This window comes from Mustela erminea, chromosome 13, assembly GCF_009829155.1.
Source record: "Mustela erminea isolate mMusErm1 chromosome 13, mMusErm1.Pri, whole genome shotgun sequence".
Classification (NCBI taxonomy): Eukaryota; Metazoa; Chordata; class Mammalia; order Carnivora; family Mustelidae; genus Mustela; species Mustela erminea.
The window spans coordinates 61,326,238-61,348,887 of NC_045626.1; the positions used below are offsets into that span (position 1 = coordinate 61,326,238).

At 43.5% G+C, this 22,650-nt stretch overlaps 1 protein-coding gene across 7 annotated transcripts in view; it reads left to right on the top strand.

The window, feature by feature from the left end:
* Positions 1–22,650, top strand: part of LDLRAD4 (low density lipoprotein receptor class A domain containing 4) — a 414,853-nt gene that overhangs the window by 140,823 nt on the left and 251,380 nt on the right. For 2 of the 7 annotated variants that reach the window (XM_032309436.1, XM_032309435.1), the window contains one exon: positions 14,830–15,299. The exons of 4 other annotated variants lie outside the window; for them this stretch is intronic. In XM_032309436.1, the coding sequence (XP_032165327.1) occupies positions 15,260–15,299 (40 nt within the window). In that variant the 5' untranslated portion in view covers positions 14,830–15,259. The remainder of the gene's footprint in view (positions 1–14,829; positions 15,300–22,650) is intronic. One more of the 7 variants, XM_032309438.1, reaches the window with a different exon arrangement.

Below are 22,650 nucleotides of genomic sequence, written 5' to 3' on the forward strand. Positions count from 1 at the left end.
ACTCCTGTACAAACACTGTAAGGACTGGTGCACCTTCCACTAGGTAGCCTGAGTCTGTGAGAATCCAGTTTCATGGAGCAGCTCAATTAGGGAAATAACATCTTTTTTTTTACCAATACATATATTTTTATTTACGAGGGAAGATTCATTGTAGGATTCCCTAAGACATCAGGAATTTCTTTATTATGTTTAAAGGAGCATGAGATTTAGCTCAATTTTATATGCTGTTCAAGGACCAGCTCTGAATGACTTTTCCTGATGTCTGAGCCATAATTTCTGAGACAGTGAGTTGGACTAGACGATGATATCTAAAAGCATTTCCTATTCCCAACTTCCAGAGTTCTGTTCAAGTGTAAGAAATCAGCTTAGTTCACCATACAGTAAATCATACTGTTGAATTTAGTAGATATTTCCAGGTGCAATATCCAGGGACACTATTGGGTTAGGCCAGCCCTAGCCCTCCGGAAGTTCTAATGAACTTGGCCTTCATAGGCTAGACCCGAAGCTCGTTCTCTGCCACAATCACATTGGTGGGAGACATAAAAGATGGTAGTGTTTTTTCCCCCTGGTTTAGCCATATTTTTGCATATCCTTTGAGAGGAGGGGAAGATTTGTTTGTCAGCAGTATCTTTTGCTGAACATTAAGCTAAATTCTGAGGGAAAGTACAAATTAAAAAGTCTTGCCCTTGGGACTAGTAGAATGTAGTGAAGAAAACAAGATAAATGCAAGACAGCACAAGACAAGATGCAGAGAACACAAACAGCACACAACAAATAATTATTGCATGTTAATTACTAGCAGCTGTACAGAGCTGCTGTGTAAGTGCTGGGAAATGCTAGAAGATTTGGGACTGAGAGTCCAAGGCATTCCTGAGGGGTGGCTGGAAAACGGATATGAGACAGATCCTGCAGCCTTTTTTCTCCTCCCTCACCTGAAGCTGTGAAGAGGACGTTGGATAAGACATTTTCTTCAAGATATGGAATTTATAGTCTAGTCCAGTGGTTGTTGAAGTACAGCTCACAGGCCACATCCTGGCTAGCACTTGTTTGTGTAAATAAAGTTTTATCGGAACACATCACACTTACTCATTTATGTATTTGTGGTGGCTGCTTATATGCTGTAATGACAGAGGTGAGGAGGAGGGACAGAGACGATATGCCTTGCATTTCCATTTACCATCTGGCCTTTTGGTGGAAGTTTGCTGGCCCTGCTCCAGTTGCTTCTTCACGCAAACATGGAATAAACAAACATAGGTACACAGTAAATCTCTACCACCCATTCTCTGGCGAGGGTCTCACAGACTAACAGATTTGCGTGGAGCTCGGCACAAGCACAGCTCTGCCTTTATGCCCAATTATTTTCATCTTTTTTAATGGAACACTTAACAGCTCACATCCCTTTGGCGTGTTCTACTGCAGCTGTTTAATTTTGTTATTTTGTGTGTGTGTGTGTGTGTGTGTGTGTTCTCTTTTAAGCAAATGCAGAAATCCCTCATTTGGACTTTATTTTCTTATCACAGCAGTTGTAGCACTCTGGTTTCATGTGCTTTGGGAACCTAAAAAGCAATTCAGTCTCAAACTAACTCAGGGCTTTTTTTAAAGTTTGTGTGTGACATTATATACGCATGTATAAATAAATATATGTATATTTTTGCCTCATTGGAATGAAAATGTATTGCAGACTGCATGTGCGAAGTTTTCTTTGGCTGCCTGTAGGACTTACAGGACTGTGCAAAACGCTGAGCTCTCTTTGTTGCTTGTATGCTGACTAATCAAAGAATCGATTTTTTTTCCCCCCATTTACATTTTTTGAATCAGAAGAATGTTTTTCAAGTAAGCTTACAACACAATTCGATGATTTAGAGTCAAATACTTTGTACATATTTTAATTTTCAAAGATGAGTTTATGTTATGCTTTGTGAAGAATGAGATACAAAATGTATTTAATGAAACAAACGGAAATAGCTCCCTTTTTATACATAGGCAAAATGGAGATTTCTTAAAATAGAAAATCAGTGACTTGCTTTTGAGTTACACGTTGCCATTTTATGTGGTTTAAAGTTATTTTGCGGTTCAGCGTAGAAATCAACATTACTTTTGTATTACTCTGCACACTTTTAGCTGAAAATCGGAGCCCACTGTTACTCTCTAGATTTTCTACAAGACTGGGAATCTTAGGACTAGCTGAGTTATTTCCTTATTAATTGTGGAGTTTTTCAAAATTACCTCTTATTTCTTTTAAAATGACATGTGGCATTCTGTTCTTCTTTGATCATACATCTATATTTATAAAGAAGTATTTCATACATTTTCCACCACTAGTTTGAGCCTCAGTTGTGTCGAATTTGCTTTTTACCTTTTAGAGAAATTAGATCTGGAGAGACAATCATCATGGTTCCCTGACGTTTATACGTAAATATTGACTATTTTGTTACCTTTTTACCCATGAAGGACTGTCCCTGGGGACAGCAGAAACAGGTAGAGGGTTGGTAATACATCCTCCATCCTCTTTGGCCCCTAAACCATGCTTCCTGTCTTAGAGGCCTGGCCTGGGTGTGGACTGATGGCTGAAGATAAATAAGCTGCTCTTGTGGAAATGGCTGTAGCCTCCATTTTTGGTCAGTTGAGAAAATTCTAGAGCCAGACTCACTGGGGTCTAGATTCTCAGTACTCAGCTGTGGTCCAAGAAGCAGAATCATCAGCACCCTCTGGGAGCGAGTTAGAAATGAGAAATGTAGAATCTCAGACCCTGCCTCTGACCTGCTGAATTAGAATTTGCATTTCACCGTGGTGCCCATGGGCTCCATGAGCACCTTAAATTTGGGAAGCTCTGGTCTAGATCATTGGTTTCCCAGAATGGCCAAACATCCAGATCACCTTTGGAGCAGACCAAAAACTATAGAGTCCTGGTCCCAGCCTCTAAGATATCATTTCACTGGGTCTGCATGATCCTACTGCCCAACCAGATGTAGGAACCACTGGTCTGAAATGGTTGGTGAGGGGATGTTTGAAAAGGTGAATCACTAGCTGAGTGGGTGTCTGGAGGTTCACAGTGGCTGTTGGTCCCACAGTCTAGCTTACTGTGAGCTTCCCTCTCTCTGAGACTCCATCCCTGAGTGGACATGTCATTCTTGTAGAGTCTGCGGAGGCCTGCAGGGAGCTGGAGCAGGGTGCTAGCACTGTTTGCATCTGTAGCTGATGGAATGGAGGTTTGCAGGCCGTCTAGCTACCCAGCCTCCATTCCCATCTCATCCAGTTCCCATGGAAACAGATTGCAGGAAAACTGGGCATGGTGCTATCTTTACCCTGTTTTTGGCGATCTGAGGTCTGTTGCCATGGGAACCACAAGGGAAAGGATGGTAGTAGAGTAGCTAGACTGCTTTTAAATTTCAATGGCAGCCTTCTTCCTCCCTATAAAACCCTCTTTTGCCCAAGTTTACCTCTAGGCCAGGGGCCCTTGTGGCTCTGAATGTAGCTGTGACTCATCTGTGGGGGCAGGTGGGTGGAGAAGGAGGGAAAAGATGGAGCTCTTAAAATATCCTTGCAATGCCAATCATTTCCTTTTCTTCCAAGAAGCCATTTTTAGGTGTTGGTATAAGTTATTTAAATGTCATCTTTAGCTATTATTTCTTGTATGGTTTTATTGAACATAATAACATGTTTTTATTCAAAGGAAGTGAAGAGATGAGTCATTTCAATAAGAGTGATTTCTCGGATGTGGGGAATCCCTATGGTTAGTGGGTGTAAAGTAAATATTGACTGGCTCTCCTTGTTGGGGTAGGAATGAGGGTCTCATGAGGTGAAAGGGGGGCCAGGCTAACAGGGTAGATGTCTGGGTTAGGTGCTGAAATTTTGGCCTGTGGTCAGGAAGAAGGGCAATGGACCTGAAGTTGACCAATTTAAGTATCTGAAAAAGAAATATTGATTTCTAATCTAATAGACCCTAGATTTTAACTCTTGGAGTGTTCAGCTACGCACTGGAGTTGATTGGGTCCCACTGAGGTGCTCTATTTTTCCTACTCCTCCCCCCCCTCATTTTTGCTTTTGTTATTTTTTTAAACTTTCTTACAGCCTGGTCGACCGACCTCACCTTTACTGCATTTCCCAGGGGTTAGACAGCCCTAGGCTGTATCATTCCTGCCCTTCTTCCCTGCTTCCTCTTGCTGCCTTAACCCTTTTTGGAAGGCCGGTTAGATTTTTGGATGCCATGTACGTGCATTTCATATATTTTCTCACTTAGTCAACACCACTGCCTTACAGTTATATTAATGCCCCATTTGACAGACGAGTAGCGTGAGACTTACTGAGGTTGTGTAACCTGCCCAAGTAGTGTGTGGCAGGCTGCTCAGGAGAACTGTCATTCTGAGGTCCTTCTGTTTGACCCCAAAGTCATGCTCGATTCTCTGAGCACAGCACCGCCCCCTCCCCCCGTCCGCCCACCCAGAGTGAGTGGCTGTGTCAGGGCCAAGGGGTATTGCAGAGCTTCTGACTGCAATGGTTCATCATTCAATGGAAGCCTCTCTTAGCACCCACCTCCCCTAGCCCCCATCCTTTCTATCATTTCTTCCAACTAGCCAGCCCATATAAACAGGCGGCTCCATGCTTTTTGACATTAGTCTTGTATATTTACATATGGCTATTTCTTCTTTCAAATGTATTTGTCAATAGGTTTAGTTTTTCAGTCAAGATGGACAAAATTTAGTTTTGATGATTGCATGCTTCCTCTCAAATATTTGGGGAACAATGGCCTAGCAAGAGTATTTTGGTGAAAAGCAACAACAGCTTGCTTTCCTGTGAGGAACAAAATTAAATCCTCATTCTTGCTGTTTGAAGAAACTGATTTACTCACTAGACTATGGGAAGGTGGGGAGTAGGGTGATGTTGTTCACTGTGGTGAAGTCTCTTCCTGCCTTCCTGCCTGATGGTCCCTGCCACCTGTGCTTCTCTCCAGTCCTCTCAGGCATGTGGAGGGAGGAGGCCCAGGCTTCTATCTGAAGAAGCTAGCTGAGGGCTCCCAACTGCACAGCAGAGGTTAGAATGAGTCAGTGTCTACTTGTTGATGCCAGAAGGGAAGGGAATAAATAGGGCTGGATTTTTGAGAAGGAAAACGGAAAAAACTGAAAGAAGATGCTGTTCTAAATGCGGAGAAAGTTGCCTGTCAGGCTGGTGAGGTCCATGGTGGATTTAGATCTTGAAAGTCCTCACAGACACTGCATAGCTAACTTTGGCAAGTGACGGGAACATGACCAGTGACTTCGGGTTTCACATTTGATTGGTAAAATTTACTCTTGCTGCCAGAGTTCTGCAGTTTTCCTTGGTGGTATTGAAGGAATTCTCTTGTCCAGATCTGATGGTGGACTGCTGAGGCAGACTCAGCATCAAGCCTAGTGATGCTGGGTTGAGTACACCGCTCCGAACGAGAGAGTTTCTGTCTCTGCCGGTTAGTGCCACGAAAGATGAACAGACTCAACAATCTGGCAAACACATGGCCTCAGGTGCTGTAGGAGACTGTGTCCAGTCACACTGGGCTTGTGGAGGGGCCAGTTCTCCCTGAGAGGAGGCCGTGTTTCTGCTGCCCCCTGGGCTGCTTGGCGGGATGCGCAGTACCTGTCCGTCGGGCTTTCCCCCATGAATGACACTCGTTGGCTCTTAGTCTGTCAGAGCACACGCATAGGCCTTTGTTACCAAGGCAGCGGAAATTGGTCTAATGAACTCTTTCTGCTTGGCTGGAGGCCTCTAGAACACACAGGGACAGGGTTTGTGTAGTCCCATTAGTTAAATACCAGGCAGCCTTTCCCCGGAATTCTCTGTCGCCCTTCAACAGCTGCTCTTTAGGACAGATGCACTTTCATGGCCCTGCTTCATCCAGCCTTCCAGGAAGATATGAAACTCTATCAGTGTTTCCCTAATGTATGTGGAGTCAGGCTCTGCTCATCAAACAGCTTGGTGTGCGGGGGCCTCTCACAGATGTAGCGTTCATTATTGTGCGTAACTGTACCACCGAGAGCTCGTTTGTCACACTCTCAGACTGGTTGCTGCCGCTGACATCAGCTCCGGGGGCCAACCTCAGACAGTACCATTTTGTGTTACGTCCTTCAGACATCTGCTGAAACGTTCATCTCCTTGGATTTCTGTGATCAGATTAAGTTGTTCCACCAACGCTAACTGACCGGGCCAAATGCGTTGTTTCCAGAATTTGGTATGTCTCAAATGACAAGTTTCCCCAGTTGAATTCCAAGTCATTCCTGAAAGGTTGATCTAGAGGTTGTCTTTTCGCTCTCATGTGAGAACGTGTGTTTTCTCTAAGGTAGTCAGGGAATCTATGATCTTCCTAGGGTGGTGTTTGACACGTTATATATCATTTGTTTTTCTGGTTCCCTTAAATGATAGAAACAACACCATTTTGAGAGGAAGTCTAAGTTCTTAGAGGATATGGAATGGATCTGTGTCTGTGTCTGCTGTGCAGACTATAGGAAGGAACTGTTTTCTCTTTCAGGAGGTAAGTGGGACTTATCCTATGTTTTGTTGTAATGAATGTATTCAGGCAGTGAGGAGTCTTTCTGCCAGGGCACAAATTGCTAAATGTGTGTGTGTGTGTGCGTGTGTGTGTGTGTCCCCGACAACTGCATCTACATTAAATGAGCTGACTACTGTCAGAGCCTTACAGGCCCCAGGTGTTGGGAAGAAGCCTTTCTGGTGCTCACCGTACATCTCTGATGTCTCTTGTCTGTCCCAGACAACATAGACTTTTATTTGGAAATATCTAAGAGAAATGTTAATGTTTCAAAATGTTGGTTTGTTTTGCTCACAGTATTCCTATACAAGCCTACCCACCTCAAAGTGGATATAAAGTGGTAAAAAATTGTAAAACAGAGGGGTACCCAGCTGGCTCAGTCAGTAGAGCATGTGACTCTTGATCTTGGGGCTGTAAGTTTGAGTCCCATGTTGGGTGTAGATATTACTTAAGAAAAATAAAATCTTTAAAAAAATTATAAAACAAAAAGTTATCTTTTTCCTAAATGAATATATTTTTCAGAAAATGAGTATGAGCCAACAAGACAAAACTACACAATGGAAATTTAGACATTCTCTGTGTGTTTGATTAAAGGTGCAAATGTGGGGCTGGCCTGGGCTTGGTCAACAAGGGAAGTTTAGGAAACCTTTGCTAATGGAAGCAACTAAAATTATATAGATCCTTCATTTCTATAGGGAGTATCAGCTGTTTTATTGTTGATCAAGTTTCATTAGCTTTTAAACTGTTGGTGTTTCTGTTCCAACATCTTGTGTTATGTAGAAGGCGGCTGGATTTATCACACTGCTGGAAGTGGTTGGTAGGATGTCTTCTGTGTGCAAAGTTTCGTTCTCAGGACTTTATGGAAGTTTGAGAAATGCACGTAGAGGGCTTAAAAAGTCAGCACTTCACAAAGGGAATGAACCAAATGGGGAAAAGGAAGGAAGAACGTCAGATCGGAAGATTGGACCCTGCCTGATTATTATCTGGCAAAGAGATGTAAAACCTTGGTTAAATTTATTTATTACTGTCTATTGCTATTTTTTAAATTTGATATTTCAGTGTGAAAAAATGAAAAAAAATTTGAATATACCAAGAGGCTCTTTTTCCTTTTAAAGGCAAGTTCCTTTTTTTGTCATTTTTTTTCTTCTAGTGTTCAACCACATTTCATACCAAATAACTCACCCACACATTTTGTCTAATTTTGTATCCTTTCCCCTCTTACGAATTTTAGCTGATATAAAGTGATTTTTAAGCTTAGATTTTTATTTCTCAAGAACTTAAAAAAAATCAAGACAAATCAACTGAGGAGCTATGAGATAAAATGCCATCTTTTGCCCAATTAGGTCAGATGAAAACTGGAAAAAGGTGGGTGGGGAATATTCTTTGGAGACATAGTTTATCAGTCTGCTACGGTGAGTTGTAATCACTGTAGCAACTCTTATGTGTTTACCATTCATTAGAGACCACTGTTTTATGTATGCTTGCTCATTAAATATACAATAATTCTATGAGGGAAGTTTCATCCCTGCTTCTATTTTACAGGTGAGGAAACTGAATTCAAAGGGGTTAAGTAACTGCTAAAATCACCCAGAGCCCCAAACGAGGTGAACTCAAGGTTGTCCAACTCAGAGCCTGGCCTTTTGTCCTCTGGCCTGTTTGTGTATAAAGCTCTCCTTTGAGTGTGTTTGAAATGGTGGATGGGTTGGCACTGCCTGGGCCCCAGACGCCCAGCTGGAACGTCCCTCACACAGTGCCCTGGGCCCTGTGGTCTCTTTGTGTACCATGCCCTTGGCACTTTGTGCAGCTGATGCAGAGTTATGAGGAGGTAATTAAGCTGAAGCTCAGATATGGTTCAGTGCTGTACAACCAGCATTTATTGGGCACCTGCTGTATTCTAGGCTCCATGGTGGTCAATGCTGAGGATGCAGATTAGCAGAAGGTTTCCATTAGGAAATATCTCCATAAACACCATAGACACTTTGGGGACAGGAGCTTGGTTTGTTTTGCTCATTCCCGTCTCCCCATCACCTAAAATAATATTTTGCTTGAGTAATAGTCCCACAAAGAACTATTGAAATGCCGAAGGGGAGTTTGCAGCCTATACAGTGTTCCGTAGGCCAGAGGGCAGGGGTAGTCATGGGAAGTGTACCATGGAAGGCTGCTGCTAGCTGGGGAAGGGAGTGGCTTGGCGTGGGGTGCTGTGAGTGGTGGCACTGGCAGAGCAGGCATTGCTGGGTGATGAGAGCATTGGGAAGTATGTATGAGGAGGACAAACACTGTTTCATACAAACAACTCATTGGTCCTTATTCTCTCCTACTCTTACCCAAGGAGCCAGAGGACAGCTCCCCTTCCTTACTGCTCACACTTGTTAGTTGCCTATGGGAGCCCTTTTATCTTTGCCTATCATGCCCACTGCAAGCTAATTTTATCTGAAGACAATTGGGATGTGGGAGAGTGCTGGGTGTGGAGCATCTCAGGGCCCAACTCCTTGGTGTGGCCAGTCACCAAGGAGTCTCGCACCAGGCTGGGTGGTAACGGTTTCTCCCACAGCCGCCTTCGGCTCGGCTGGTGTTCACATCTGAGGTGACCACGATGGGCTCACACCTTGTGTGCACATTCTGATTCTGTGCCAAGCAGACCCTTCCTTGCCTTTTCTTTTCAGCATGTTGGTAGTGTGCTCTTAGGCCAATTTGGGCCTGGGAAAGTGGAGATCATCTCAGTATTCCTTGATCTCCATTCGCTATTGTTACAGGTGTCTGCTGCACCCCTTCTTAGCTTCTTCCTGTCGGCCAGTCTGTGTGTACAGGGGAACTCGGAGCTTGGTCCTAGCCCGACACCTGGGTTTGTTCCCAGCGCTGCCGTCATCATTTCAGTCACTTTCAATGCATTCCCTCTCCTCCCTGAGTCTCAGTCTCCTCCATAAAATGAAGGGGTGGGGTAGATGACCTCTTATTGCTTCCTTTGTCCCTAAACAGTATGAGAAGGTAGTTGCAAACTTACTGAATCACCAGGGACAGTTATCCTACTAACTTACCTGGGGGGATTCTTTCTCCGCTTCTGTTGGAGTAGAGCCTCAGACTATAGATCCTTCAGGATTTATCAAGTGTCGTATTTGCCAAAGTGACATTTTAAAGGATGTTCTGATAGAATGGCTTTTTTTTTTTTCCTTCTTCAGCGTGTGTGTGTATTTGTAATGAGTGTTTAGATTTTATACTTGATTCCTAAAATGGTGGCCTTTCTGGAGCCTATGAAGCTCCCCAGGGCTAGGATGGGTTCATAGCTTTTATAACACAATCTCAAATTGTTTTATACCCCTGAATCATAGGTGGGTATTAAGGGGGACACGTATTGCATGGGTGTGGTGCAGAAACAATGAATCTTGGAACACTGAAAAAATCAAGTTAAAAAAAAAAAGAAATGAAAAGTAGTGTGAAGGATCTACATCACCTCAGTTCAGCCTCCCCTGGGTCTAAGCAGCTTATTTCTCTGACTTGTTCTCGGACTTCGGTTTAGGTGCATATTTTCTGTGCTTGGTCCTTATGTTCTTTTCATACACATTTTGCTGTCTCCCTTGACTAGAGACAGGGCCACAGGAGAATAATCGGGATCAGAAGGGACCTCAGGCTTCATGTTCTCACTTTACAAATGAGAAAGTGGGAGGCTGACAGGCGAAGGGACTTGACTGAGTCCTCTATGTGGGCCCAGAACCAGGGGGAAGGATGCCTAGTCTGGTGCTCTCTGCCCCATGGCTGCCTTGAGGGGAGGGGCCATATTTTGTCCAAGGGACATACTTTTTGGCTGTTAGGAAATGTTGAGACTCATGGGCACTTGCTGAGGTCCAGACTCTCTGTTCACGAGGTAGAGGAGCTCACGCGAGAAAGTGTGACACCTCTCTCCCAGGGTGACACCTGATTTAAACTCCGGTCGGAAGTAGATCCTCAGGTTTCTTCTCTCTACTTTTTCTCACACCTGTCTTGCTGGAAGTCCATTATCACTTTAACATAAGTGAGCCAGCCAGTAGTGGAGATTTTTTTCAGTAAGCAGTGCAGTACAAATTCTTAATGTGTTAATTTTTATGTTTTGATTTTTGGGGGCAGGGAGTCAAGGTTAAAGCTGTCTCTTCATCTCTCAGTATTCCTTTTTCCCTAGGACCTCTTTGGTGGGTGGAGCAGTGACAGATCATCAGACACAGGCATGGGGCCTCAATTCCCTGAGTCCCTTCGGCCTGGAGCCCGTTAGGCTGCTCAGTCTAGCCATCACCTAGGTAACCGACACTCAGCCAGTGAAGCAGTCTGTCCACAGTGAGAGGAAATAAAAAATGAAACTGTAGTGTTTATTCCTTATGTACTACACATTTTTTGAATGTTCCTAGATTTTTTTTAAAAAAGGTTGTGGTTTCACTTTGCTCTGGGTTTTGGCCTTTGTGCCTAGTGTGTGACCCTAATGTTTCCTGAATTCTGTATGTCTATTTCTGCAGTGTAATTTTGTGAAAGCTGTGATCTGATGAATGCAGTTTTCATTCCCCAGTGATTCCTCAGAGACTGCATTTCATGGAAGTTTTTATGAATAAGTGGTAAAGCAAACATATTCTACAACTTAGTTGGTTAGGTTTTGTGGGTGTTCACTCTTTAAAAAGGGTCCCTTTCTGTGGGGATGTTTTTCCGTTTGGTGTGCTCTATTTCCTTAGTAACTGTTGCTCTGTCATGGGAGGGACTTAATGACATTTTTCAAGTGCAGTATTGAATTAATTTATTTTCTGGTTAGGCCTACCCATCTTCCTAGGATAAATAGAACGTGTGTATGTGTGTGTGTGTGTGTGTGTGTGTGTGTAGAAGACAGAAGGATGTTAGCCTGCTTGCTATAGTGAGGGCTCTTGAATGTGTGGCTCAGGATTATTCTGCGAAGGCTCTCTCTCTTTACTCTTTCTTCATTTTCTCCCCCTTCATTTCCCTGATTTGAATATTGTTCAGTTTAAGACATTTCAGTTTAGGGAATTTGGGTTTACCATGGAGGTTTACCTGATGTGCAGAGGTAGCCTGGGAAGAACAGTTGGTGGAAGGGGCAGGAGACACAGGCGTTAGTCCTTACTCTACTGTACCGTAGTTTTTGGCGTGAAATTATCTAACCTCTCTGGGGTCAGAGTTTTCTCTCTGTGGTTTGAGAGGACTTAAAGCAGTGTCCTGGGCGCCTGGGTGGCTCAGTTGGTTAAGCGACTGCCTTCAGCTCAGGTCATGATCCTGGAATCCCAGGATCGAGTCCCATATTGGGCTCCCTGCTTAGCAGGGAGTCTGCTTCTCCCCCTGACCCTCTCCCCTCTCATGCTCTCTCTCTCACTCTTTCTCTCTTAAGTAAATAAATAAAATCTAAATAAAATAAAATAAAATAAAGTAGTGTCCTTTAAGGGCCTCTACTGGATAGGCTGTTCTGTGAAGTGTGAGTGCATTAGGAACTAGTGCTGGTAATCACTGTCTCACCTTGACCAGTGGGTGGTAGGAAGAGCCCTCCCAGTTCACAGGTTCAGAGCCAGCACTGGAGAATAGCCTCTCAGCCAGGAAATACTGCCTTCAGTATTGGGGTGGGTTTGTCTTGGAAGTGTTTGCTGAGCACCTCTGTGTGTACCCCTCTGAGCACTGATGGCCTTCAGCCACTCTTCTGTTTATTCGGCAGACACAGGCATCAGGCACTATCCTGGCTGCTGAGGGGTAATGGACAGTCAGCCAGTCACTGTCCTGGTCCTCATGGCACTTACAGTCCAGCAGGAGAGATGGGGGGCTAAGAGATCAGTAGCCCTGCATGTGGCCATGACCATGGCAAGTGCCGGGAAGCGGGGTGGCCAGGCTCTGAAGTTAGTCTGGGGGACGATCAAAGGAGCCTCTCTGATGAGGGTCATTTGAGCTGAGACTGGAAGGTGAGTAGAATCATGAGCAAGAGCCCTAGGAGAGGGTTAGATGGGAAAAGTGGATGCGGTTCCATTTGTTCTGTTCTCTGCCTTGTTGCTGATTCTTGGTTGGTTATCAAGCTGTGGAACTTGGTTGGTAATTAAGCTTTGCTACTTCTGGGTCCTAATCATCCACCTTTGTGCCCTACCCTGTTGGGTCATCTGACTCCTACTGAGTGTGGCTGGGTTCCTGGCCCTGTCTTGGATGTCCCCTACTGAACAGAATAGTCTCCAGGTCCTGGGTACCCGCCCCTCTTTCTTGTATATTTCTAGAAAGGGTATCTGTGTTGTTAGTGGCTATTAAGAAAACATTTTATGGCAGTTACAGTTAAATTTTTATTTAAAAATTACATATATTGGAGCCTGAGTATTTGCAGGAATACAAAATTCATTCTTTAGTAAGATAATACAGTTGTGTCCATCTGGTCTTTATTGGGAACCACACACATCATGCCGTAAAAATCCATGCCAATGCTATGCCTGGGACCCCCCCCCCCCCACAGTGAGCTGTTACATACCTGTCACCATACTTCTCTTTTAGAAGAACTTAAGAATTGGTGAATGTGATAAATATGGTAAAAGAAAGAAAAGAAAAAAAAATATGTTTGTTCTATTTCTCTCCACATTTGCCTTAGTCTTTCCCATGGCCATTTGAAATGTGATATAGGATAGCTTGTTTTTTGTTTTTTTTTTTAAGTAAGGGAGCAGTACTAAATGGGTGGCTCAGTTGGTTAAATGCCTGCCTTCAGCTCACATCATGATCCAAGATCAAGTTCAGCATTGGGCTCCTTGATCAGCAGGGAGCCTGCTTCTCCTTCCGTGTGCCATTCCCCTGCTTGTGCTCTGTCTCTCTCTCTCTTCTTGGACAAATAAATTAATAAGATCTTTAAAAAGATAAAGTGAGGTAACCGTACTTTTTTCAATGAAACAAGGTAAAATAGAGAGCCCAGAGTAAAGCAACAACACACACCTTCTCACACTTCAGATCGTCTCTGAGTTTAGAAACAGAGAACAAATAAAGTCTAACATTTCTGTACCTTGAAAGCACCATAGCAAAGGGCAAAGAAAATCAAGGTGTTATAGAGCAAGTGGGTTTTGTTTTTTTATGGTAATTTCATTTCCTAAAATTGAAAGGTATCATACACGTGATTAGGTTTACTTTAGAAGTTAATGTAGGACTTTAGGAGGCTGAGTGTGTGTGTTGGTCATTTTATGTGGAATGTTTCAACTCAGAGAAAAAATGTTTTGTTGCATTTTCAAGCACTTCAAAACCATTATTTGCATAAATGATTTTTTAATTAAATAAGTTTTTTACCTATTTATTAAGTTTATGTACTCATGGTATGCTACACCTTATTAATTAACTGTGATACTACAGGTACATGAGGGCAATACAATTGAATTTCTTAATATAATTATAGTGCTTCATTAATACATAAGGTCTTCCTTATAGTTAGTCGGTATTAGTGATATTTTCCTCTATTACTTTATATTTACAACAAGAAGGCTTAACGGAGTATACTTTTCTGTTATGTGCTGTTTTCTTAAATTATTTTTTTTCCCTCTAGTTTGATGATGAAAAATAGGAATGAAGGTTATATATTCGAAAGAGTGATGTAAATTGATTAGAGTGAAGTGACGATAATGGAAAAAGGTTTTCTTTACTCTAGTACTGGAGATTCCTATTCAGGTTCTCTTTTAAAATGTCTCATCCTTTGGGCTCCTAACATTCATGTTATTAGTGTTGCTTCTTATATAATATAACAACACTGAAATATCTGGGAAGTATTTTGTAAAGTGCTTTTATTGTTATGTAACATGTAATGTAAATTTTCAGATTAAATTTGCTTTTCCTTTTTACTCTTTAAAATATTGTTACAGGCCTTTGTCTTCCCCCTTGAGAGTCATTTTTTAAAGTTTTTTTTTGTTTTGTTTTGTTTTTTAAATTATTTGACACAGAGACAGAGAGCACAAACAGGGAGAGCACCTCAGGAACAAGCTTGGGAAATGGGTTTCTTCTTCAGGGTATCTATGAACTATGTGACTGGGGGGAAGACATTTGAATGTTATGTCACCTTTATAGCCATTTTTAGCGAGGCTTAGAGCAGAGAATGCTGTCTTCTGCTGTCTTTTTTCTGGAGTGCAAGTAAAAGCCACCTCTGTTCCCTGCCACCTTCACAGACACTCAGAAAAAGATGTTGCACCTGCTTCCTACCGAGAGCTCCCCCAGTGCCCATAGCATGGCCATGATTACCACTCTGAGTGGCGTTTTCTCTCTCTCTCTCTCTCTCTTTTTTTTTTTAATCTTTATGGGTCTACTAAATTGAATACTCCTGCAAGTCATCAGGAAAGTGATCTCTTTCTTTTTAATTTCAGCAAGGGGAGAGGCGAAGCACAGAGAGCAGCAGATCAGACCATACTGAGCTCCCTTAGAGCGGCTGAGACCCGTGGAGGATGCTGGCTGCCAAGTGGCTGAGGAGGGCCTCACTGTAAGGTGGGAAAGCAGGTCTCAGCGGGACAGCTTCCTCTGCTCCTGGGCTCACCATGGCCTTCACTCTGGCTGGACGGCTGACGTGACTGTGTGCCCCAAGTGTGCACGTTGCTGGACTGGGTGCTGTCCTAGGTACTGCCCGCTCTCAGGGTCTGGGAGCAGGGCAGGTGGGCATCAGATGCTACCAAAAGCCGGACGGGGCAGAGCGATGGACTCCGACAAGCCAAGATGGAAGTGACCTGAGGCCTCGCCCAGGCAGTTTCCTCTTGCCAGGATAGCTTAAGAGTTGGAGCACAGGCTTGTCTGGGGAGCAGTATGCAGGAAGCTGATTTTCAGGCCACAAATGCTTTCACAGGTGAGAATCCTTCACACTTAAAACTTTGTTTCAATTCTGAGTTGGGAGGTAATAAAATACCAAACATCCCTATGAAATGAGCGTGCGTTTGCCTTTATGAACTGAAGGCCATACGGAGCCAAGGGGCTCAGGCTGCCATGGTAACTGATTTTGACAAAATAATAGTATGTTTTTCTGCTCTCTAAATTGGAATTTGAAAAAGGATTTGACATTTTATGATTCTGCTTTCGTCGAGTAATGTGGTGCACACAATATCCTGCGAGTCATTGTTCTTTAAAGGAAATGTCACTTGTAGAGCAGGGCAGGGGGCTGTGTTTTTCTTCACAGAACTAGGAAGACTGAGGGAATAAAGTTATTGATGATGAGTAACTTCTCCCTCCCCATCTTTAGCTTTTCTTGTCTTTTGTATTCATGTGCAAATGATGGTGGGGAGGTGGTTCTGCTGAACTGGCCTCCTAGCTGGGGTTCTTCTCATATAAGTGAGCTCATGGGGAATCCCCACATCACTCTTTGACGTTGCTTTGTACGCTGGCTTCCAGTTATCACATTTTACAGGGAATCACTTTGGCTGATACCCCAAAGCCATGGCCTGAAACACAGGGCCTTTTGAATTTGGGTCCTTGTTCCTTATCCTATTCACTTAATATCCCAGTGAGGCACTTAATCATTCTGGGCCTCTGGCTCCTTATTTATAAAATGGGGGCTGTGAAGTTGAAGAAACTCATGGAATCCAGAAGAAACATTTCAACATAGAAAGAGGTTTTTGTGTTTGTTTTTGTTAGTTTTTTTTTTTTTTAAAGGAAAGATGGTAGGATAATCATGAAATTTTGGGCTGAGGGCCACACAGACTTGGATTGGACTCTGCCTTCTTCTCTGACTAGAGCTCTGCTCTTGGACAGTCACTGAGCTCCTTTATGTTTCCCTTTGCCTATTTGTCAGTGAAGATGGTCATGTTCAGTTCTCAGTGGTGCTGCTCTGAGGGAAAAAGAGACCACCTGTGTGAGATGCTGAATATGGAGTTTAATGCTTTCCAGGCTTTGGTTAGTATCTGCCAGTAACATGGGAGCCCTTGTCCTGGAGGTTGTACTGGGGAAGGTCCTCTTAGGGTGGTCACAGCCCTTTGAAAATGAATGAAACAGTATTTAAATGTAGATTCAGAGGAGCACACACATTTGAGTGCTTTAGAACTATCTTCAGACTTCCAGCCTGGCTGACTGGAAACCCTACCCTCTTGTCTCCCTTATTGGGGACACTTCAGCTGTTTCAGTCACGTGAGCTTCTCCTTCACATAATGTCCCTTCCACTCTTCTGTGTGGACGGGTAGCACACAGGGCTGTGACAGGGAGCACCTCTGTTAAGCACCTCCAGGCCCTTCAAGCTCTTCTTCCCCACTCCCTGGGAGACAGCTGGGGAGGAAAGGCACCCAGGATATGCATGGAAAGAAGCTCTTAAGGCAATTCTGAGAGGAAGCGGGAATGGAAAGAACTGGAGTAAGAGCACATGGTTCCCATGGTTCAACAAGTAGACTAGCCTAGTCCCCACACTCCCCTGCTGTGTCACTGCCAACGCGGGGGGTGAGAAGCTCCTGTAGTTGTTGCCTCCTCCTGCCTGGCTCCTGAGACTCCTGCCTTATTGCAGTCAGCTCTTTAGAGGGGCCCGATCAGGGGGTCGGGGGTGACAGTGGTGCTCCACTGGATTCTAGACACAGTCTCTCCTGAGACAGGCCTTGGTCTGCCATGGTTCACCCTTGATGCAGTTTTGTCTGGTCCCCACCACTTATTGGGTTGCTCTGCCCACCCCTGTCAGGATCACAGGCTGGCTTATGCCTGGGACCTTGAGGCAGTTGACTCTGAATAACGGAAACCCCTGGGTTCTGCCTGCAGAACTCACAGTAGTTAGGACAGCGCCTGAAATGTGAAGGCCCAAGAAAGTGGCAGCTGTAATTACTACTGTTACTACCCTGGTTGTGGGCTGTGCACAGGACCCTGGTCACCTCCTCCCAATTTGCTCAGGGCTCCTCCCCAGCTCATATCTCCTTAACTTCTTTTAACTTAGAGTTTACCCAGGGACTCTGTTTCCTTACAAATTTGGCCTCCTCCTAATTGCATCAATCTACCTGAATAATAATCATATTGGTAGCAGTAGTAAAATAATACCCACGGCCAGTGTTTTAGAGAACCTACCCTGTGCTTTATCTGCATTAACTCCTCTTTAGCACAACTCCGAGGCGCTATTAGTGTGCCGGTGTTATGGGTGCAGGGACACACTCAGCAAAGCCAGCAGTTACACTAAGCTGGTCCCCTAGGGAGGCTTACCGCTGCCTGGGTCTCCCATCAGAGGTTGGGATTTAATTAGCCTCTGCGTCACCTGGCCCCGCTAAACCAGAACTTGGATCCTAACACAATGCCCAAGCACCCAGTGCATATGAAAGCCTGGCAAGCTTCGAGAGCCACCACTGTCCAAGGAGTGGTGTTTAGAGGAGAAGGGTGGGCTGGGAGAGTCTGTAATTGAAAAAAGGGACTGATGGGTCCCATTTACTCAGCAGAAGTAATTGAATTCTTTTTTTATTTATTTTTTTAAACATTTTATTTATTTGAGAGAGAGCGGGTGGGCAAGTAAGTGGACAGGAGAGGGAGTGAGAATCTGAAGTGACTCCATGCTGAGTCCAGAGCCCAGCGTGGGACTCCATCCCACAACAGCAAGATCATGACCTGAGCTGAAACCAACAGCCATACCTCCACTTAAAAAGATTGGTCAGTTTATGTTTTATGTTTAAATACTCTTGCTGATGGTATTAGCCTCTGTGACCTAGGGGGCTCAGGATTCCTATTAAAGAAGGGCTTAGGGGCTGCAGTCTGGCTGGGAGGGAAGCCTGGGAGACAGTGCGAAGCTGTGTTTGCATGGCAAGCCCACTGCTTGTTTTGGAGTGTGTGCAATTATTGTGATGACTGGTGGGAGCTTGGAAGCCACTTCCTCACCATGCCAGTGCTCATTTGCCCATGTTTTTCAAAGTCCCCTCTTACGTCTTCTTTCATGTGTGAATGTAGGTGTGCACACATGGATACATATTACAAATCCATCCTCCTAATTTTGATTTTCTTTCTTGCATACAGGAATTTATATATTGTTTTAAATTTTCTCAGCACACAGAATTTGTTTGTGTGTGGTTTTTTTTAAGGCTTTTATTTATTTAATGGGGAGAGAGAGAGAAAGAGAGAGCGCACAAGCAGGGGGAGTGGCAGAGGTAGAGGGAGAAATAGGCTTTTTGCTGAGCTGGGAGCCCTATACGGGTCTCAGTCTCAGGACTCTGGGATCACGAACTGAGCTGGAGGCAGACGCTTAGCCAACTGAGCCACCCAGGTGCCCCTACGCACATATAATTTAGAAATGATTTTAATCATTTAGATACTATTTTATAACAAAAAAAACCCTTAATTTTCTCCTTTACAAGTACTACCTGTTCATTATACACAAATCTGGAAAGCACAGAAAAACTGCAATTAGAAAAGTAATTACCCATATATACAGTCTTGCCTTATGAAGCTTTCCATTGTTAACATCTGGCTTATGTCCTTTCAATCTTTTCTTTCCTGGATAAATTTCTTTCTGTAGAACTGTTCATAATATGTATTCTGTTTTATCACCTGATCACTCCCTTTTAACATTACATTATGAGCATTAAAAAAATATATTTTATTAATTAATTCATTCATTCATTCATGGAGCATGCAGAAGTGGGGGGAGGGGCAGAGGGAGAAGAAGAGAATCCCAAACAGAACCCACCCCCCGACCCCGCTGAGCACGGAACCTGATTTGGGGCTCAACTTCACAACCCTGAGATCACGGCTCAAGCTGAAATCAAGGGTTGGACACTCAGCCAACTAAGCCATCCAGGCACCCTAATATTTTCTTTATAAATAGTTTTAAACTTGCTGCATAGTATTCTTTTATGTATGTGTACCTGAATTTTTAAACTGTGCTCTTACTAGACGCAGCTTTTGACAGCTTTTGTCCTTACAGATAGTGCTTTGACGAACACCATTGTGCAAAATCTCTCCTATGGTTTGGGCCCTTTTCTTAGGTTAGGTTCCCAGAATCAGAATTATGGAGTCCAAAGATGTGAACCTTATTAAGCTTTATGATTGAATTTTCCAAGGGATTGATTGTTCCTAGCTTCTAAGACTGTGCTGAGCTCAGTTTTTTCCTGGTCGCTGTTCATAGTTGCTGTGGCCAGTCCCTGCCATTCAGCTGGGATGAAGTGGCCTGCCTGCACTGCCCGGTGTCATGGGATCAGTGCATGTTTATGGAGCTCTCGAGAGCATGACGCTACAAGGCTACCTGAGTGCCACGAACTAGGACAACGATGCTGAGATCTCATTTGTGCAAGTGAAATCTTAAGCGTCCTGGATTCGATGTTTTTGTTCTTTTGGGCAGTCTTTCTGCCAGGCTTTAGTTCATGGAAGCAGTAATGTACATGGACAGACTCCAGCAAGATCAGATTCTTATTAAAAACACCCCCGGCCCCCAGTGCATCTGGGCAGGGAGAAATGGGACTCCTTCCAGACTGGGCTGGTCAGCTCTCTGATGAAGCATCCTAATAGTGATGGAGATTTCATCGGAGGTTTACTGTACTCTCTGATGACTTGGAGAGCATCCAGCCTGGGTTATCACTACTATATCCTAAAGAAGACGCTGGTTTCAGATTTCTGCCTCTTTCCCACCCTCAATGCCACCCTAAAATACTGTTTTGTATAACTAAGTGTCTTGGGCTTTTGGAATCCTTTCGTTCTGGGTTAGAAGAAACATATATCCTTGGATGTCTAAATAATGAACCAAATTCCTCTAGAATTTACATCTTTCTTGTGAAAAGGATAATCAGACCTAGGTGTTAAATATAGTAAGGTTACTTCGCTCATAAAGGAGAAGGACAAAAGTTGATTTAATAGTCTTCAGGTGTCTGAAAGAGGGCTCTTGTATGGATTTCGGTGACTGGGTTTTCTTAACCACTAATGATCAAAAAGGAAGAACCACTTAACTTGAACCGTCAGGATGCTTACTTCCCCGCATGGAATCCTTTCACGCTAGCTAGAGGGCTGGGACTCTGCGGCTTTACTTGGAGGCTTGACCAGAGGACTCTGAACAGCCCTGAAGGATCCTGACCTGACTTACAGCTTATTACTGACCGCTTTGAGGTTTTGCCCATGTGCTGACCATGGCTGAGCTTAGTCCACACTTTCTAGACCTGCCTGGAGGATGCTTGTTTTAGGAGAGTTGTTCCACGATTAGAGGGGTGGTGGTTTGGTGGGGGCGGGGGGGGGGGGATTCATGGGCAAATTCTGGAAGAAGAAATTAAATTGGTTTCTTAACTATAGAGCTTTTCATGGCCAAATTCTGGAAGAACAAATTAAAGTGGTTTCTTAACTATAGAGCTTTTCAAAGTTTTTCACATGAGACTTGCATTATGAAGGTCCCAGATGGGCAGAGTATGGGCAGCATTTCCCAAATGACAAGACCTCCAGGGCTTTTTAAGAAAGGAAAACAGAGGACAGCACATGCTGCCAGCCTGTGGGGTTGCCCTCCTTCTAGCGGTAGTTGAGGTGTCGCTGTCCTCCGGTGCTAGTGAAGCAGCCCCCTATTGGGGCAGCTTTTATTGAGTCCATGTTTACAGAACTCTCGCCAGACACATGCGAAGTGTTGCAGATGAGAAAAGGGAAATGAGGCAGTCTGTCTTCCTGCCTCCGTTCCCCCCTTTTCTAGTTCTGTCAGCATTCCTTAAAGTGCAGCTTTAATGATACCTTCTCTTGCCCCCAAACTTTCCGTGGCTCCTTCTCGCTTCCTAAAAAGAGTCTAGAATCCTCAGCCTGTAGTTCAAAGTTCCCTGGAGTTTTCTTCCTTTATTCTCTTGCTGCGACTGAAGTTCTGGATAAACTGGACCACTTCTTTTTTCTTTTTTTTTTACATTTTTAAATATATCAATCCTTTACTCATGTTTTTCCATCTCCCTTAGACTTTTATCCTTCTATCATTTTTCTCTGACGTCAGGGTCTGTATTAGTTCCATGAGATCTTCGGTGACGTGCACTGGAGAAGCCCAGACGATCTTCCTGCTTGCAATTTAATAGATGTAGAAATGATTGATAATAATAGCTTTTTGTAAAATCTTGCATGCTCTGGCTTGAGGGAAGTTGGATTTATTAAGAGAGCATTCAGAACATATTGTGGGTATGTGCTTGGTTTTTACATTGTGCTATTTTGCTTGGCATCTGGTCCTCAGTTACAACCTAACCCTTATTTAATAACATTATTTCTATGTGTAAATAATGCACAATTTAAGGTGTTTTGTTTAATAAGTCCTGAAAGTATCTCCATTTTCTTCCCTCTAAACTATTCTGCACTGTTTCTAGAATTTTCCTACTGTGATAGATGTGATTATCTTTTTTAGAGGCATTATGGTAGTCTAATGCCTGAGAAGTATATATACCCATTTTAAATAAGGACACGAAACAATTTCAGTGTTGCTGGAAATTGTATGTATTTTAAGGTTATTTAAATATGTGTAATAAAATATAGTTATGAACTCCTCATTTTGATAGCTTTTAAATAGCTATAACATCAAAACAAATATTATAGGAATTATAAAGTCAAAATGGGGCCCCTGGGTCACTCAGTGGGTTGAGGCTTCTGCCTTCGGCTTGGGTCGTGGTCCCGGGGTCCTAGGATCGAGCCCCGCACTGGGCTCTCTGCTGGGTGCGAAGCCTGCTTCCCCCCCTCTCTCTGCCTGCCTCTCTGCCTACTTGTGATCTCTGTCTATAAAATAAATAAATAATTACTATTTAATCTGACATATATTTTTATTTTGCTGAAGCCTTCCATTTCCTAGCTTTTTAAATTTTTGAGCAGAGCATCCTAAAGGGTGATTCAAAGTGATGGCGGTTACTCTTTGCTAGCTTTTAGTATAAACACACAGAAGTCAAGGCTGGTTTGAATGTTGGTTATAAGGAATCAGCACTGGTTTAAGTTGAATTCCTTGTTCTTGAATATCTGAGGTCAAAAATGACCTACAAATCTCATTAGGTTCTTTGAAAAATGTTGGCTTTTGTCCACGATACCTCTGAAACTTGGATGTTTATGTTATCCTCGAAAGGAGTGGTTTAGCTCTGCAGAAATCAAAGACTTTGGCAGAAAGCAGGTGAGTGCTTCAACATATGACCTCTTGAATTTCTTTCTTGGGTCCTAGATTCCTGCTGTATTGGTGTACAGAGGTTTTAGAATCCTTTGTTTCAACTACCTTGAGCTTAACCTTGAAGGATGAACTCAGAGGCCAGAGGAGGCATGATTTCCAGGGAGAAGCA